The sequence below is a fragment of the Sinohyriopsis cumingii genome, unplaced genomic scaffold (genome assembly GCF_028554795.1).
Source record: "Sinohyriopsis cumingii isolate HCF-2022 unplaced genomic scaffold, ASM2855479v2 utg002530l, whole genome shotgun sequence".
Classification (NCBI taxonomy): Eukaryota; Metazoa; Mollusca; class Bivalvia; order Unionida; family Unionidae; genus Sinohyriopsis; species Sinohyriopsis cumingii.
This window is the reverse complement of record NW_028316239.1, coordinates 4,522-21,020: the sequence shown is the minus strand read 5'-3', so window position 1 is coordinate 21,020 and position 16,499 is coordinate 4,522. Positions and strand designations below refer to the sequence as shown.

General features: G+C 33.8%; 1 protein-coding gene across 1 annotated transcript in view; it reads left to right on the top strand.

Moving 5' to 3' along the window:
- The window catches only part of LOC149770176 (guanine nucleotide-binding protein subunit beta-5-like), a 99,236-nt gene extending 84,706 nt beyond the window's left edge, over nt 1-14,530 (top strand). The window contains exons 9-10 of the mRNA XM_089949278.1: nt 2,801-2,967; nt 10,482-14,530. Coding sequence (XP_089805404.1) covers nt 2,801-2,967; nt 10,482-10,493 — 179 coding nt within the window. The 3' untranslated portion in view covers nt 10,494-14,530. The remainder of the gene's footprint in view (nt 1-2,800; nt 2,968-10,481) is intronic.
- The last annotated feature ends 1,969 nt before the right edge of the window (nt 14,531-16,499 follow it).

Genomic DNA, 16,499 nt, shown 5'->3' with positions numbered 1-16,499 from the left:
TGTATCCAATTCAACTCAAAAAGAATAAAACTACGGTGTATCCAATTCAACTCAAAAAGAATAAAACTACAGTGTATTCAATTCAACTCAAAAAGTAGTGAAGCTATACACATTGTGGTTAGTGGTAGATGTTAAGCCTACAGAAGCCATCTGGAATAATGTTTTTAATGATTTCTTCAATGTTGTTAGTCAGTTAGTTGAAGAAAGTGATGCATACACTTCTATATTGACAATTTACATTTGTGAAGTACAGTCCAGTGTGTTAAGCATTGTAAATATATATAAAAAAATCCATATATCCAAGTATAAATCACATTTTATAAAATTCAAATATCAGTCAGACATGTAACACTAAATAATTTACTGTGATATTCATTGTCACCCGTGCATACTAAATGTACATGATTGGCCTAGATTTTAGTCATCTGGAGATGGCCATCATCTTGCCAAGGCTACCCAAAGAATGAGGGAGTTCATATGGAAATGAAAACATGTGAATGATTTTAAAAGTATAAAAACATATTTGCAAGATGCCTCACTTTCATTTAACTTGATGGCAAGATATCTATGGTTGCAAAAGATTGGAAATTTAATTTGCATTTGTGCCACCATTGGTAGCAATCATAAGAGTCAACGTTTTTCCTGCATAAGGAAACTTTCACACGATGATAAAAGCGTTGCAGTTGTTTTGGAAAATGCAACAATCCATCAGATTCCATTGTTTTTATTTAAGTTTGGTGCTGACTTAGTTGATGAATGTGGCTTCATTTTCATTGAAGAATATATACACCTAATCTGATGAAGGGTGCACGTGTTATTGCAGTCACCGCTTAACTCATTAACCCCTGGAGGTTTTTGTCATTTTTGCCTGAAATTTGAGTAGGAAACATGTTTTGGGGGCTATTTCTGAATACATCCTAATACATTGACTTCCAACAGATTTTCCATTAGCCTAATGCCTTGTTGTCTTAGAAACATCTCTTTCCATTAGTTATTTTGCTCATGCATGAGCAGAAGGGTAGAAGTTGGAGTTCTTTTTTGAAATTTTAAGAAGAAAAAGTAATTTTCTTTTGTGTAAGACAAAAATACTTATGTATGAAATTTCAAGATCCACACCATGATTATAACAGAGCATGCTATACCAGCTTTACACTGTCCTTCTCACAAATACAGTCCCCCTCTGGAAAGGCCATCGATCTTTCATGGACACTATCCTGGTGCAGCAGCGGTGACCATATAATAGGACGACTACTGAATTCAACAATGTAAACCTGCCACTCTCTTTTCAACTTTTGCCTCCCATCAATTTCCATCACATTGCTAGGTTTTTCTAGGTCCCCCAGTAACTTGTGTCCTCACTTATAATTTGGTAGATGTTTTTGGACCCTGTTGTTCACCAGTTATTGAGGGAATGGTTATATGTGTAATATGTACACTGTATCAATTATATGCCACGAGATGTATAAATTTTTCATTACAATTTTCTCTCTCTCTCTCCTCCTTTGAATGGTTTGACTAAACTTTAGCATCATTCATAGGTTGAGAGACATCATCATATGACACAAGCAAAAATCCCTAGTGTTCATATTTTCATGGATTTTTGTCCATATCTAGCTACGATAATCCAGAGGGTGGGTACCATTTGGACACTTTTATATTTAATAATTAATAATCGATTTTTAGAACATTATAATAGGTTTAAGAAACTTCAACAAAACATTAAATACGCTATAGTATGTGTGCCTCATAACCGACAAATTTAACATGTAGGCCTAGTGTCAACTGGCTATTGCAACTTTGTATCATTGATATTATTAACACTGTAGATAGATTCCAAGGAAAGCATAAACATACCATTACAATGAACCAGATTACTGTAGGTTACTTGGTGCAAGTTCAGTTTTAATGTTTTCATCCAATGCAATGTTTTTCTCTCTCACTCCATATGTTTGCTTATTTTAAACCTTATGCCCAAGAGGGGAGAGAGGAATGGAAAAAAGAAAGGATTTGGATGAAATTGTTTACCATTTTAATTTCATTTAGAAAACAGGGACTATTAATACCTTTTTTATTGTTATTTTCATATATGTTATTTATGATTAATGAATGTATAGAAAAATTCATCACTGATCTATAGGCCTGTAGTTGAAAGAATGTTTATATATTTGTATTATTGTGCCATGGGTGGATCACAATTTGAGATATATGTACCAACTATACCAATAGTATTAGTATATCAGTTTGCATTATACCAACACTTTAAATGCCATATGCCATGTTATTTTAATGTTTGTGGTGTGTATGTGTGTTTATATATATATATATATATATATATATATATATATATATATATATATATATATATATATATATATATATATATATATTGTTGTGTGTGTAACATTATGTTTTGCTTTATATTTAATTGATGGTGTTACAAAAAATATTTTATTTATTGGTTTAAAATATATCATACAGTTAAACCTGTCTAGAGAGACCACCTGTCTTGGGACACCAGATTCTCAGTGTATGGATTTATTCATATATAATGTTATGACCTGTAATGAGAGACCACCAGTCTTGAGAAACTTTTATTATTTGGCAGAAGGGGTGGTTGTTCAAGACAGGTTCTACTGTATGTGATTGAAATTGTATTGAAAAATAATTACATTGTCTGAGGTAACATAATAATTGGGCCACAGATATTATTCAGGACAATTCAATAACCGATGCTTATAAGACTGGAGTCTGTTTGTCAAATTGCAGTTTGACCATTTTTTGTTGTTGTTTTGTTTTGTAGGGCGTCTTTTATTTGGTGGCTATAATGACTATACAGTGAACATCTGGGATGTATTAAAAGGAGAACGTGTAACTATAATATATGCACATGAAAACAGGGTCAGCTGCCTGGGAGTCTCACCAGATGGCACTGCTCTCTGTACTGGCAGCTGGGACAACACTCTGAAGGTTTGTCATCACAACTTTTAAACTTGGTTATCATTTCCATCAAACAGTAACAAAAAGAAAATAGATCCATATCTAGTGACTAGCATATCAGGATCTGTGATTTTAGCAAACAGCATTAATCCATTATATAGTAGTAGGTCTGGGTTAGTACTGTTCACAATGAGATGTGATTATTACCTGGATAAATGTGATCCTTTTTTGTCTTAAACTAAGTTATAGAAAGAAGCAAAAGCAGTAAAGTTTAGCAAAGTCAATAAGTAATTTAATTATCTAAGTTACAAAGTAAAAATTTGAAAGGAACTTACAATATTGTGTGAATTAAGTCCCAAAAAATCCTAAATGTTCTATTACAAGTCCAAAAGTATTGAATATCCCAAATGAATTCCAATGGTCCTGAATTCCCTGATGTGCTACAATGATGTAATCCAACATGTCAGTAAATGAATTTGCAGTAATCTCAAGTTAGTGTTAATCCAGTCAATGAGCACTTCAGTAAAATCAATGAATGACTAAAATACTTCCTCTAGAATTCTATCTGAACACAACTGTAAATTACTCCACAGACTGATTTTAAAATAGAAATGAGGACTTAGTTGATAAAATTCTTTTTATACACATCCCAACTTGACCTATATCATGATAGAATTTTTGGTGAAAGAAACTCCAGCATCTTAAATGGAAAATACATCAAATTGTAAACAACTTCACTTCCAGAACCTTCTAAGATCATAATCAAGGCTTGGACTTGAACTTAAATTCCTGTTAACATCTTCAAGGAAAGTGGCAATAGTCAAGTAGGCCAGAATTCTGTCCTCCATCACAGACAAAGGTCATGCACACAATATCAATTAAATGTACATAACACCCACCACATGAGTGGTACGGCATATAATGTTACCATGTCAGTATGTCACACCTTAGGTTTAGCATTGAGGTCTCTTTCAGCTTAAGGTTGGGTGTATGTGTTCTATGAACATATTTCTAGTTTTCTCTCCTTTCTGCTCTGTATGCATGCCATAAACATTGAGGTCTTTTTCAGGCTTCAGGTTGGGTGTCTGTGTGCTATGAACACAGTTCTAAATTTTTTTTCCGTTTTATATGCCTGCCATAAGATGTAATTTATTATGTTATGACATCCATCCATCTATATATCAGTTACAAATTTCATTTCTGCACAATATAGTTCTCACCATCTACGGATACCAGACTTTGTTAAATTGTGAGTGGCTTACATTTGGGGTAAGGAAGAAGTCTATCAATTTTGGGATCAAAGGTCACAGTTACACTGACCTCCCAGAAAAGATAAATTATTTGCATACAATAGCTGTAGTTTTACATCACAGACCTGGAGCAAATTTTGAAGATGGCTTGCTCCTCGGTAAGGAATTTGCTTATTTGGCAGTCAAAAGGTCTCAGGTCAAGGTCACATTGACAGAAGAAAGAAGAATTGTTTCTTCACACAAATTTCAGGTATCAGCTGTATATTTTCACCAAAGTTTATGAGTGACGTGTATGTTTGGTAAGTAAGAAACCTACTGGTTTGGGGTCAAAGGTCAAGGTTAATATGACACAAAAATATTTTTTTGCATAATAACTTTACTTCTAGACCAGCTACCTTGATCAAAGTTTGTGGAGGGCTCGCCTTCAAGATTTGGTTGAGGCTTATTGATGGGGAGGGGTGGATAGGCCCAAGGTCAAGGTCATTGTGGCTTTAAGAAATCGGGTTTTGGAGAATGTTGTTTGTTCCTGAGCAGTTTCTTTGACCAGACTTTTTGGATGGCATACACTCAGGGTGAAAAAGAAACCTAAACATTTTGGTGTCTAAAGGTCACATATCATGGTCATAATACACATGATAAGAAAACAATGATTTTTGCTTTTTTACTTTAGTTCAAGACCACATCCAGGAAAACCCACTGTAACACAATTATTGAGATCTACAAACTGCCATCATGTTATTTAACATTCAATATCCTGACATGTCATTTGACTTAGAAAACTAGTTTACCTGTTTCCCCTTAATTATACAAAAAGGTAGGGGGAGCAGGAATTTATGGGCTTCATAATTGCAATTGCCAAAGTTTAATAATGTATATATTTTTTTTAAAATATTTAAAGCAGTGATTACATATTTTAATATTTTTATGGGGGGGGGGCAGATAACCATGCATTAGTACATATATGTACATTATAAGAAAATTGGGAACTGAAAAGTGTAAATGGTTTAGAGTACATGTTCTCACCATCCATTCTCATGATATCCATAATAGTCATTCCATAAAAAATTCGCACATAGAAGCATAATTTCTAGAATTTCTCTGCTAGATTCCATTTGTATCCTGATACTTAGTTTCTTGCTAATACACTTACATGAAAATACTATAGTTTTGGAAAGATTCAGATGGGACTGATTTTTTACCGACAGTAAAATGCGTAAAGAAGCTTTCATTTAGACTAGAAATAATACAGATACATGTATTTACCACGAAAATGTGTTTGAGATGAAAAATTTAGCAGATGTAAAATGCCTCAGTTATATTTTGAAGTAAACCATTTGATTTAATGGTTAAAAAGTGATCCCAGTTGAGTCATTCTTGAAAATACAGAGCACAAAGTACATAAGCCCTATATTCATGGAAACCTGTGCTATCTTTGGCTTTACACTGCAAATCAGGAGTATTATGTTTGATTATAACAGCAAATCACTTCCCTCCTTGATCTTAAATGGTCCTATTTCAGTCATTATTCAACAACAGTACAGTTTAGCATTACAGTAAGAGGCTTGTTGTAAAGATTGTTTATAATATTTCTTATGGGACTGGATTTTATAACAGTTTAACCAAGAAATGTTGTATCCTGATTCATAGTTTATTTTTAAAAATGTTTATGTTTGTATCCATATTGATGTTGGTGGAGACGTAGTAAACAGGTTTTACCGTCTGTTGCAAGTATCAGTATAGATATACTACTATATGTACTTGCTTATTAATCAGTGTTATTGACTGAAAATTGTATTAATGCAAAATAGGGGTTATTTTATAAACATGAATTACAAAAAATATTTGATAAATTTCGTCACTGCACTCCTTATCATTCTCAATTAAAGAATAAAAATCAATTGCTTCCTGGCAATCACTAATTTCACAGACATCTTCAGTTGTTGGTATCATAGATGTGACATTGTCATTACCAGAGTTAACATAACCAGAAAGATTGGTATCCTTGCTATCAGATCCAAATAGGCATAGTGTGTCGTGTACAGTAGTAATGACTTCTATTTGCACACTAAATCTTTCCCTGACAAAACAGTTTCCAACACAATCCATGGAAACATCAAGTCATACACAGATAAATACATACACATTGAAGACATTACATTTCTTTCACGCAATATTTTTGTTAAGGCATGCAAAGTTTATTTACCAACTGCTCCAGTGGCCTAGTGATGCAGGAGGTCGTGGGTTCAGTCCCCAGCCAAGTCATACCAAAGACTTATAAAAATGGTGCTAACTCATGCCTTGCTTGGCGCTCAGCATTAAGAGGTTAGTGTTAGGATTGGTAGGCTTGGTGTCAGGATAATGTGACTGGGTGGGACATAATGCTACATGTCTGTGGCATGATGCCCTAGTGCTACACAATTGTATAAACTGCCACACTGTAGGCATCATAGCGATATGACTGAAAAATTGTTAAAGATATGTTAAAAATCCAAATCACACACACACACACAAGGTTCATTAGTATTGTGTGCGTGTGTGTGAGATTTAGATTTGTAATGTAGTTTTAGCAATTTTAGTCATATCACTATGACGTCTGCATTGTGGTGGTTTATAGTGAAGTCTAGCACCAGTCCAACCATTTATAACACAGCTTCTTAATGCTGAGTGCCAAACGACATGTATGTGAAGTGCTTACATGAGCAGCACAAATTCAAATGTACAGCCAATCTTATTAGTGCAAAGACATGTTGCCTGGTTGTATAATATTGTACAAAGTGAGTTTCTTCCTGCTGGGTACTCTATTGCCACCTATTGATGCCTTCTTTACCTTGCTGTGGATTTTTCATGATGTTATCACTAGTGCATATGAGCATGTATGGATTCCAAAATAAATCTTGGTGGCAATAGTGTTTTTGTGGGAACAACTTATAATTCATCTTGCACAAATGCCCTACTAGGAGGCTGTGTGATGTCAAGGTTCCAACACTGGATGGTAGTCTGTTGGCTTTACCTGAATATTGATTTGATCCAAAATCATAAATATATTGATAGATCATACCATGCTAGCAACCACCAAATGCAATCTTGGTCTCATAATGCCTTTTGATGATCCATCTAGTTATTTTTTAGGTCTTCCAGTATTCGCATTAAAGTCATGGATGAGATTCATGTCAGCACATTGATGCACATGGATATTGCTTGATGTTTTATATGTGAGATATTGTCAGTAACATGCAGTATCTGTGTGGTTTATAGGTTAACCTCTGGGTGATGGTTGGTTATGGCATATCCATGTTCCAGGCCCATGGTGGTTGTATACTGGGCTATGCTTTTCACCAGGATATTTATTCCACAGTGTCACAGGTAGCTTTCTTAATGCGGCAGCTGTCACTGTCAAGTTGTTTTTTTGTTAGACCGTGAAGTATGAAGCATCTTCAGCTGACATCAGATGCAATTTCCAGCAATTTGGACTTGGCCATTGAATGCTGGATTTGCAGTTATTGTTTTCATGCTGCATCACACACAGTATGAAAGGATCGTGATAAGTTGTACAATAATTTACATTCAACATGGCATCACTAAAGGGAAATGATTGTACATGTACTGTCATTGACTTCTCTGCATCAGTGGAGCCTGAGGCATACAAGCATGGTGATAGGTTTCCAAACATGGTTTGTGCATTGCTTATTGGCCTTGCAGGATCTGAGTAAACTCAGCTGTTCCTTAATCTGATTGTGCTATAGTTGATTTGGGATCGATAGTGCTTGATTGCAACTTTTGTAGATGATCAACCTTGTTATGATGTATTCAGGATTTCACAGAAGCACCTGCATCATCATAGATGTCATCATTGTCCACCACTGAGGTCTTTTCCTCAATCAGTTAAGTCCCTGCCATTGACAACCTTGATCTGGAAGATAATGATGTGATGCTTGACCATCCCTAAGAATATTTTCCTGGAGCCAGCACACACACACACACACACACACACACACACACACAGACATGAGCTATGTGACAATGATAGGTAAACATGCATAAATTGATCAGGGACAACTAACATGATATTTTTTGTGGGTTGACACTGTTGGCCTTGCAAAAATTGATTGACTAGGTGTGTTGCTGACCACTGGTGAGATAAATTTTGGAATATGTTTGCAGAGGTTAACCAGGAACAATATGGTTTTCTTAATCATCTCTTTAGAGTGGTCTCCAGATGGATCATGACCATGATAATAGGCACGGTGTCAAAACCTGTCAATTGTACCATAGCAGAGTTTGTAATATGCACGATGTCAAAACCTGTCAATTGTACCATAGCAGAGTTTGTAATATGCATGATGTCAAAACCTGTCAATTGTACCATAGCAGAGTTTGCTGACTGACACAACAAAAAAGAGCTGCCTGTGAACAATGAACTGATCCGTGATGTTACAGCCAGCTGCATTAGTGTTAAGGGTGTACCATGATAAGCCAAAACAGATTGCATGAGAAGACCTCAATGGGTCTTGAACAAAAGTTTGTACCTATACTCAAACCCACGTGAAACCGCAGAAAACCACAGAAACTGGGACCATTTGTAAGGATGGCTAAAGCCACAGAAGCAACAGCTGAGACTATCGAACACTTGCCAGGGATGCCTGAGATCAGAAGAGAACATTCGAGAGGCAGTTGTGAATATTCCACAAAAACAACCACCCAGGTACAATTCGGAAATAGCCTCAGTTATTTGCTAAAGAAGCTCATGAGTGTATCAATGAAAAATCTGTGGCAGCCATTCCTTGCACGACCCTTTCCTGTGGGTGAAATGTTTAAATTGCCAAAATATCAAATACTAAACGCATAACTGAGGAACGGTCTGTGTGGGTATTTAGGGAGTTAAGGGTAAATTGCTAGCTAAGGGCCAGGAATGTGATCTTTTTCTTTACTCATACAAGGAATTTATAGTTGGTGACCAGGAAAAACCCAATAAATTATGGATGACATGCATTAAGAAAATTATAAACACCACACTCTAGATCACACTAGAGGTATTGCACATTTGTTACACTTGGCCTAATACCAGATCACAGCCATTTAGTGAGAATGATGTGAGTTCTGGATACAGCCTTGGTTCTCACCTTAGAATTTTCTAGAAACAAATTCTGTTTACAGTTTGATAAAAATGTCCTTAAAGATGACATAGTTGTGAGGATCTATATGAGATTGTTCATGTCTTAGAATGTTCTGGAAATTAACTTTTGACCCTCATCCAGGTTCTTAAATTGTGACCTAGGTTTTTATAATAATGTTGATTATATCAGAATTACTCATTCCTGTCTTAACATCAAAAGTAGAATATGTCATATTGTTGCAATCAGTCTTTAATTTGTGAGGATTTATTTAAATTATTCACTGGAATTAAAAAGTGCTCAATATTTTCAGACTAAATCACTATTTTGTGATTATTGTGAATTCAGTCAAGGCCATTTTGGATTATATCATTGTGATACATCAAGACTATTAGCACATTCAGTACTGGAATTCATTCAAACATAACTGGAATTCATTAGGAACAATTTTTACTTTTGGACTTGCAATAGAACTTTTAGGACAAATTTTTCAATTTTGGTTGTAAACTTTTTAACTTTTTGGACTTTGATTTTTTAGTTTGTGGTAGACTGGTGATGGCATACAAAGTTTTGCAAACATAAATCATGTCAGATGTGAAGTTTGTTCAGTATTTTATATCTTTCTTAAGTGTGTGAAGTATAAAAGCAATTAGTTTATGATTATTGACTCCATATCATTCACACCCTACATCACAGATGTACTTTTGGCAAAATTAGTGTGGAATCTGTATTTGCAAAAGTATGACTTACAGGTTAGACCAGGAATGCAAGAGATTATAAATTTGGTCCATTACTAATTTGTAAAAACGTTGCCCTAGATTTAAGAAAATGTAATGATGTTTAACGGATTTACAAGATCATTTTGTGTTTTGCACTCTAACATTTTGTTTGGAACACAAACAGGATGAAATTCTTATTGTATTCATACCAATTTATTTGACCTGTTATTGAGATTAAACTTTGGGGTGAAACAACTTTATGAATCTCCTTTTGGTCAGTTATCTATAATTATCATGAAAACCTTCTTCTAGACAAATTCAATACTGATTAAGTTGATTATAAGTTTTATGTCTTCACAAAACGTTTTATCTTTAAAAGACTGAACATAACACATTTCTGTCATCAGTTGTGTAGCTGTAATGCTACCTAGACAACCTATAATTTCAAATCACTTTTCTTCCAGATATGGGCATAAATTGATCATATGCACAGTAAATGGACCACAACAGTATTTTGAGGAAGCAAACATCATGAGAATCTAATTTGCACCAAGGCAGTACAAACCTGGCAGGATATTAAAATGAAAATACAGAAGTGATCAAGTCTATATGGTTTCCTTTTCCTTTTGAATTAATGTCATGCCTGTTTGTTTTTATTTACTTTTTACAGTGATGTATTTAGTTACTTTTTACGGTGATGTATTTAGAAAAAAAAAAGGACAAAATGAAATCCTCCTTAGCATCAATTTATTACAGGATAATATGACTACAGTGAGTAATGTTGATTTACAGTCTTATGTATATGCTGATATTTCCCTGGCACCTAACACGTCTATTAGTGTAATAGAATTTAAAGAAAAACTGTGAATTAATGTCTGCTATTGTAGCAAGTACTGTGGTAAAGTTTTAGTATAGTGCTCCCCGTCTTACATGGCCACCCACAATATGCAGAGAGTGTTGCCTTATAAGATGGGTGGCCTTTCCAGAGGGGGATTAAAAATGTTTCGAGAAGTATATATAAAGTACATATTAAGAAAGCTGCATACATCAAAGCACACCTCTTCGTTTCGAAGTAGTGTTAATTATTCAAACATAACATACATTAATAATTCTTATCCTTGATGTAAGCATGAATTGTGAGTGAGGTATTGTTGTCATGCACATTGAAAAACCATTCAAAAACATCATTTAAATCTTGGTTCATAAAAAATTCTCTTTCCATTTGCTCCATTTTCCCACACCTACTGAATTTTCTCCTTATCAGTTATGACATTGTTTATTCGAGTGCTTTCAGCATAAAACTGTTCAGCAAATCCCCCCCTTCCCTAATGTCATTGAGTCGAATAATTTTAATTTTTTCTAAGTTAATAAGTCTTTGTTTATGTGATGACATGTTAAAGTTTTGTAATGATTTATTCCTATGCTGCTAATGTACAGTACTGCAATTTAATTATGTAGATGAAACTTTTGTAAAGTGGACAAAATGCCTTCTTTAGAAAGGAAGTGATAAATGTACTGATGTGATTTTTGGGGATTTTGTCTGCTAGCCTGATAAGTGCAAGGTTAATATCTCTAGGTCTGTTAATCCATAGAATCAATATTTAGCCTATGCTGACCATGATATGATCTTGACCACTGTGTCGGTTGTAATCATCCAAGATAAGAACTCAGCAGCTGTGTGAAGTCCAGAACTGTATCACAACAATGTTGAGCCCATTTCCTGTAAACATTGGCTTTTGTAGATAATGGTATAATATCTTGGTCTTACATGTCCTATAGCCAATGCTTCTTTCAGTAATAGAAACCTGACATCAGGAGACGGGTATCGGTAGAGATAATCAGATTATTTAACTTACCATATGAATTAATTATTGGTTCTGGACACATTTAAAATAAAATGTGGCCACTTTTGAGGGGAACGTTTTATATTTTGTACTAATATGCTGGCTGCTGGTTGCATTAGAGGGATAGCCATTCTAGATGGGTAATTTTGAGCACAAACTTGTCAGTGTCAAGGGATTCTGTTCATAAAAAGTGGATGGCCACCAATAAGGGGGTGACCGTTCAAGAGGGAGACCACTGTAATCATCATGCTGAACAGGCCAAAATCATGATAATTAGTAAAAAATTTGAAGTTTTGGGTCTTAATATATTATTTAATTTCATTTTATTTTCTTGCATTTCATTTGTCAGTGGTATGTGTAATTATGTGAGTGTTATGACTACAGGCAGGGAACTTGGTTATTTAAAGTTCCAAGTACTTTTTAATTTTTGTTTAGAATATATTTTGTATATAGTTATTCTGGCAAAATTGTGCAATATTTTAGGATTCCAGGGGATATTTTTTAGTAAATCCTGTGCAGTATTAATTGAAGTGCAATATAAATTATAGGCAGAATTAAAACATCAAAACTACTGAACATTCTATTGTTTTGAAGAAACACTAATACAGATGTTGGTAGTCATTACCTACCTGAAAACTACATTATTGGTAATTCTACTAATTATGCTTGTAGTGGTGGCTTAAGGCCTTTCAGTGTAATAAAATTAAGTAGAACTATAAAGAATTTCAACATGTCACAACTGCCAGTTATTCTAAGTTTTGTTTGTTTGAACTTAGAGAGCTACATTGCTTCATACATGGCTAGTAGTATGGTTGGCCAGTGTTCCACTGGCATCACCAAGAAGTAGTAAATATCAATTATTCTTACAAAATGAGGAGTGATCTTTCCTCTACTTTTTAAATGCAGATGAAAATGCAGATTGTATGCAAATGAAATCTTGTATATATATTTTAAGAAATGGAAATGAATTTCTTGAATGAATTTGAAAATAAATTTTTTTCAGGCTACTGCCTAATTTCAATGGTTAAAAGCTCTTTCACATGATAAACCAGGACTGATTACTTTCACTGATAAATAAACAGCTCTTTATCCATTGTGATAAGACTTTTAATTATCATGCATTTGATGCTCTCATTTTTATTTTATATATTTGCTATTTTATTAAAAAACACTTTTAATGAAGACAGCATACCAAAGTAATACTTTCCTCCCTTTTACAGTTTTGAAAATGTAATATCTGACTTTGATAAACACATTTCCATCTTGTTCCAAACGAATGGAATCAAGAGGAAGTGATGAATAGAAACATTAAATAACTCATTTTTCATTTCTGAGACCATAAATGAAATAATGATGAGATGAAACAAGATGCAGTTGCAAATAATATGCACAGAAATTAAATTTCAATTGCATTTCAGATGTAAATGAAGAACAAATGAAATGCAAACAAAATGCAGATTTGGTTAAAATACCTGTGTCAGGGTCTATGTATCACTGAAAGCCCTGTACATTGAAATTTTTCTACATGCACTGGCTTTATCTAGTTTTTGTCTTTGGCTCCAGTTTGGACTTGTATATTAGAAATATGTAAAGTGGATTATTATTAGTGTTCAAATATTTGCATGTAATATATGCATAGTTAAACACTGTACAGTAGTAAATATGTATTATTTGTCACTAATCATCTTTGATCATATATGCATGGTTAAACACTATGGTTAAACACTGTACAGTATTAAATATGTATTATTTGTCACTAATTATCTTTGATCATATTTGCATAGTTAAACACTTTACAGTAGTAAATATGTATTATTTGTCACTAATCATCTTTGATCATATATACATAAACACTTCACAGTAGTAAATATGTATTATTTGTCCATTTTAGATCATATATGCATAGTTAAACACTTTACAGTAGTAAATATGTATTATTTGTCCATCTTAGATCATATATGCATAGTTAAACACTTTACAGTAGTAAATATGTATTATTTGTCCATCTTAGATCATATATGCATAGTTAAACACTTTACAGTAGTAAATATGTATTATTTGTCCATCTTAGATCATATATGCATAGTTAAACACTTTACAGTAGTAAATATGTATTATTTGTCACTAATCATTTTTGATCATATATACACATAAACACTTCACAGTAGTAAATATGTATTATTTGTCCATCTTAGATCATATATGCTTAGTTAAACACTTCAGAGTAGTAAATATGTATTATTTGTCACTAATCATCTTAGATCATATATGCATAGTTAAACACTTCACAGTAGTAAATATATATTATTTGTCACTAATCATCTTAGATCATATATGCATAGTTAAACACTTCACAGTAGTAAATATGTATTATTTGTCCATCTTTGATCATATATGCATAGTTATACACTGTACAGTAGTAAATATGAATTATTTGTCACTAGTCCTCTTTGACTCTTGCGCAGTACTGCCAGTTTTTAAACATGTATATTAATTTGTGCATTTATCCATATTTTACTTCTTTATAGACGTCATTTTTAATCAGCATATTTGAGTTATCATAAACTTATACTTTAATGGATATTTTGGACATATTTTATCTTATTTTATGTAGTTAGTAATAACGGCACATGTACCTTAGTAGGTGTCAATAAAAGTTTAAACACAAATGGCAAGAGTTCTGATTTTCATAGAGCGTTCCAGTAACCTAGTGGTTAGAGCATCGACCTCTAATGCAGGAGGTCACAGGTTCCAACCCCGGCTGAGTCATACCTGAGACTTATAAAAAATGGTGCTAGCAGCTGCCTCGCTTGATGCTCAGCATCGCTAAGAGGTTAGTGTTAGGACTGGTCGGCCTGTTGTCAGGATAATGTGACTGGATGGGACATGATGCTACATGTCTGTGACATGATGCCCCACTACTAGACATTACTATCGACTGTCACACTGCAGACATTGTAGTGATATGACTGGAAAATTGTTAAAGCTATGTTAAACATGCCCAAAAATACAAACACAAACACTCAGATTTTCATAAATGGGTTGATACTGTAAGAATCATTTTCGGCCCATACTCAGATCCATACGAAACTTATATAGATACAATATGGCCATTTCTGTTCCTTATGTATGTATTTGATTTTTGTTCACAGTCACTTTTAATAAAGGAAATTAACAATTGAATTGCCTAGCATGGTTTTCTTCTCAGTTGTGGAACCTATATTCATGGATTGTAAATATGTAGGTTAAAATGCTTGTACAATGCATATTGCCAAAAACGATCTATCCTCAGTTGTGCATTTCAACACAGTGTGCATAACAGTCATTGATAAGAGTTACAAAAGTTAATATTTGTTTTGAAACAATGTATAAATGATGTATATATTTCCATTAGGTTTAGGTGACTACATCTGACAACTATTTTTGTTTTCAATGAAAATGCTTTGCACAATGTAAATCTTTAGCCCTGATTTTCTGTTATATTCTTGCCAGAATCACCCCAGAAATGGCAGTTTATGTATTTGTTACTCATGTTTTCAGCCAAAAAAATGTAGTGAATACACTTTGTACATTAATAATAGCTGAATGTTGATACTTCGTATAGAGAAGAATTAAAAAATTCAAAATATCAGCAACAAAAGCTGTTTGATTAGACATAGTTCAGGACAAAAGCTTATTTTATATTATTAATAACAAAAATATTTCTTTAAATGAGGAGTATACTCCAAGAAACATATGATCATAAATTGTAAATGAACAAAAACTGAAAGAGATATGGTTATAAAGAAAATTTGGGATAAAATACGAATGTTCAGTAGCAAGATGTTAGCAACAAGCCATATACACAAGATAACAATTTATATGGCAAAACCAAAAAATATATTGTATGATCAAATGTGAAAGGTTCAGCAGAAACTGATTTCCAAGACAATAGATGGCTAGCATCACCAGGGCATGAGGAAGAGAACTACTAAAGGAGTATTAACATACTAAAATAAAATCATGCACCTTGCACTGACATAGCCTAACAACAAAACATAGCACAAGATTTCGCATATCACCAAACAACACAAGGGACAGGGATTAGACCCGTTGAAGTAGAGTATAATGAAGGTGGGACGCCAATGCTATTGGCTAACATGAGGTAGTACAGGGCAACTTGGAATATCCAAAAGAGAGGGGTTTAACAGGATCTTGTAGAACAACACATTACAAACTGAACACCAAAACTCAGTATCTATACTAACACCTGTGAGTGTACCAAATAAAATGCACAACATACAGACATACAGTACAATGAACTTGTTCTTTTTCTTTCCTTTAATATATTGTTTCTTTTGAAAAGGCGTAAAGGCCATTGTGAGGGAAGCAGTGGGGATCGTCAGTCCACTCGAGAACTACATTCTTGTCTGGTGATTCTGGTCACTTGAATTGTGTTCCAGTTTGCTTTTTTTTTTCTTTGTCACTCTTGTAATCAGTGGCTTCATTCAGATTGTGAAAATTTGTTTGAAGAGTTCAGATTGTTTCAGAATGCTGATGGTTCGTATACATGAAGCCAGTGTTTCAGCAATGTAAAAATTTATGTACATATATTGTTTGACTACATTTTGTGCAGGGTGATTTTAGTTCGATTTATAT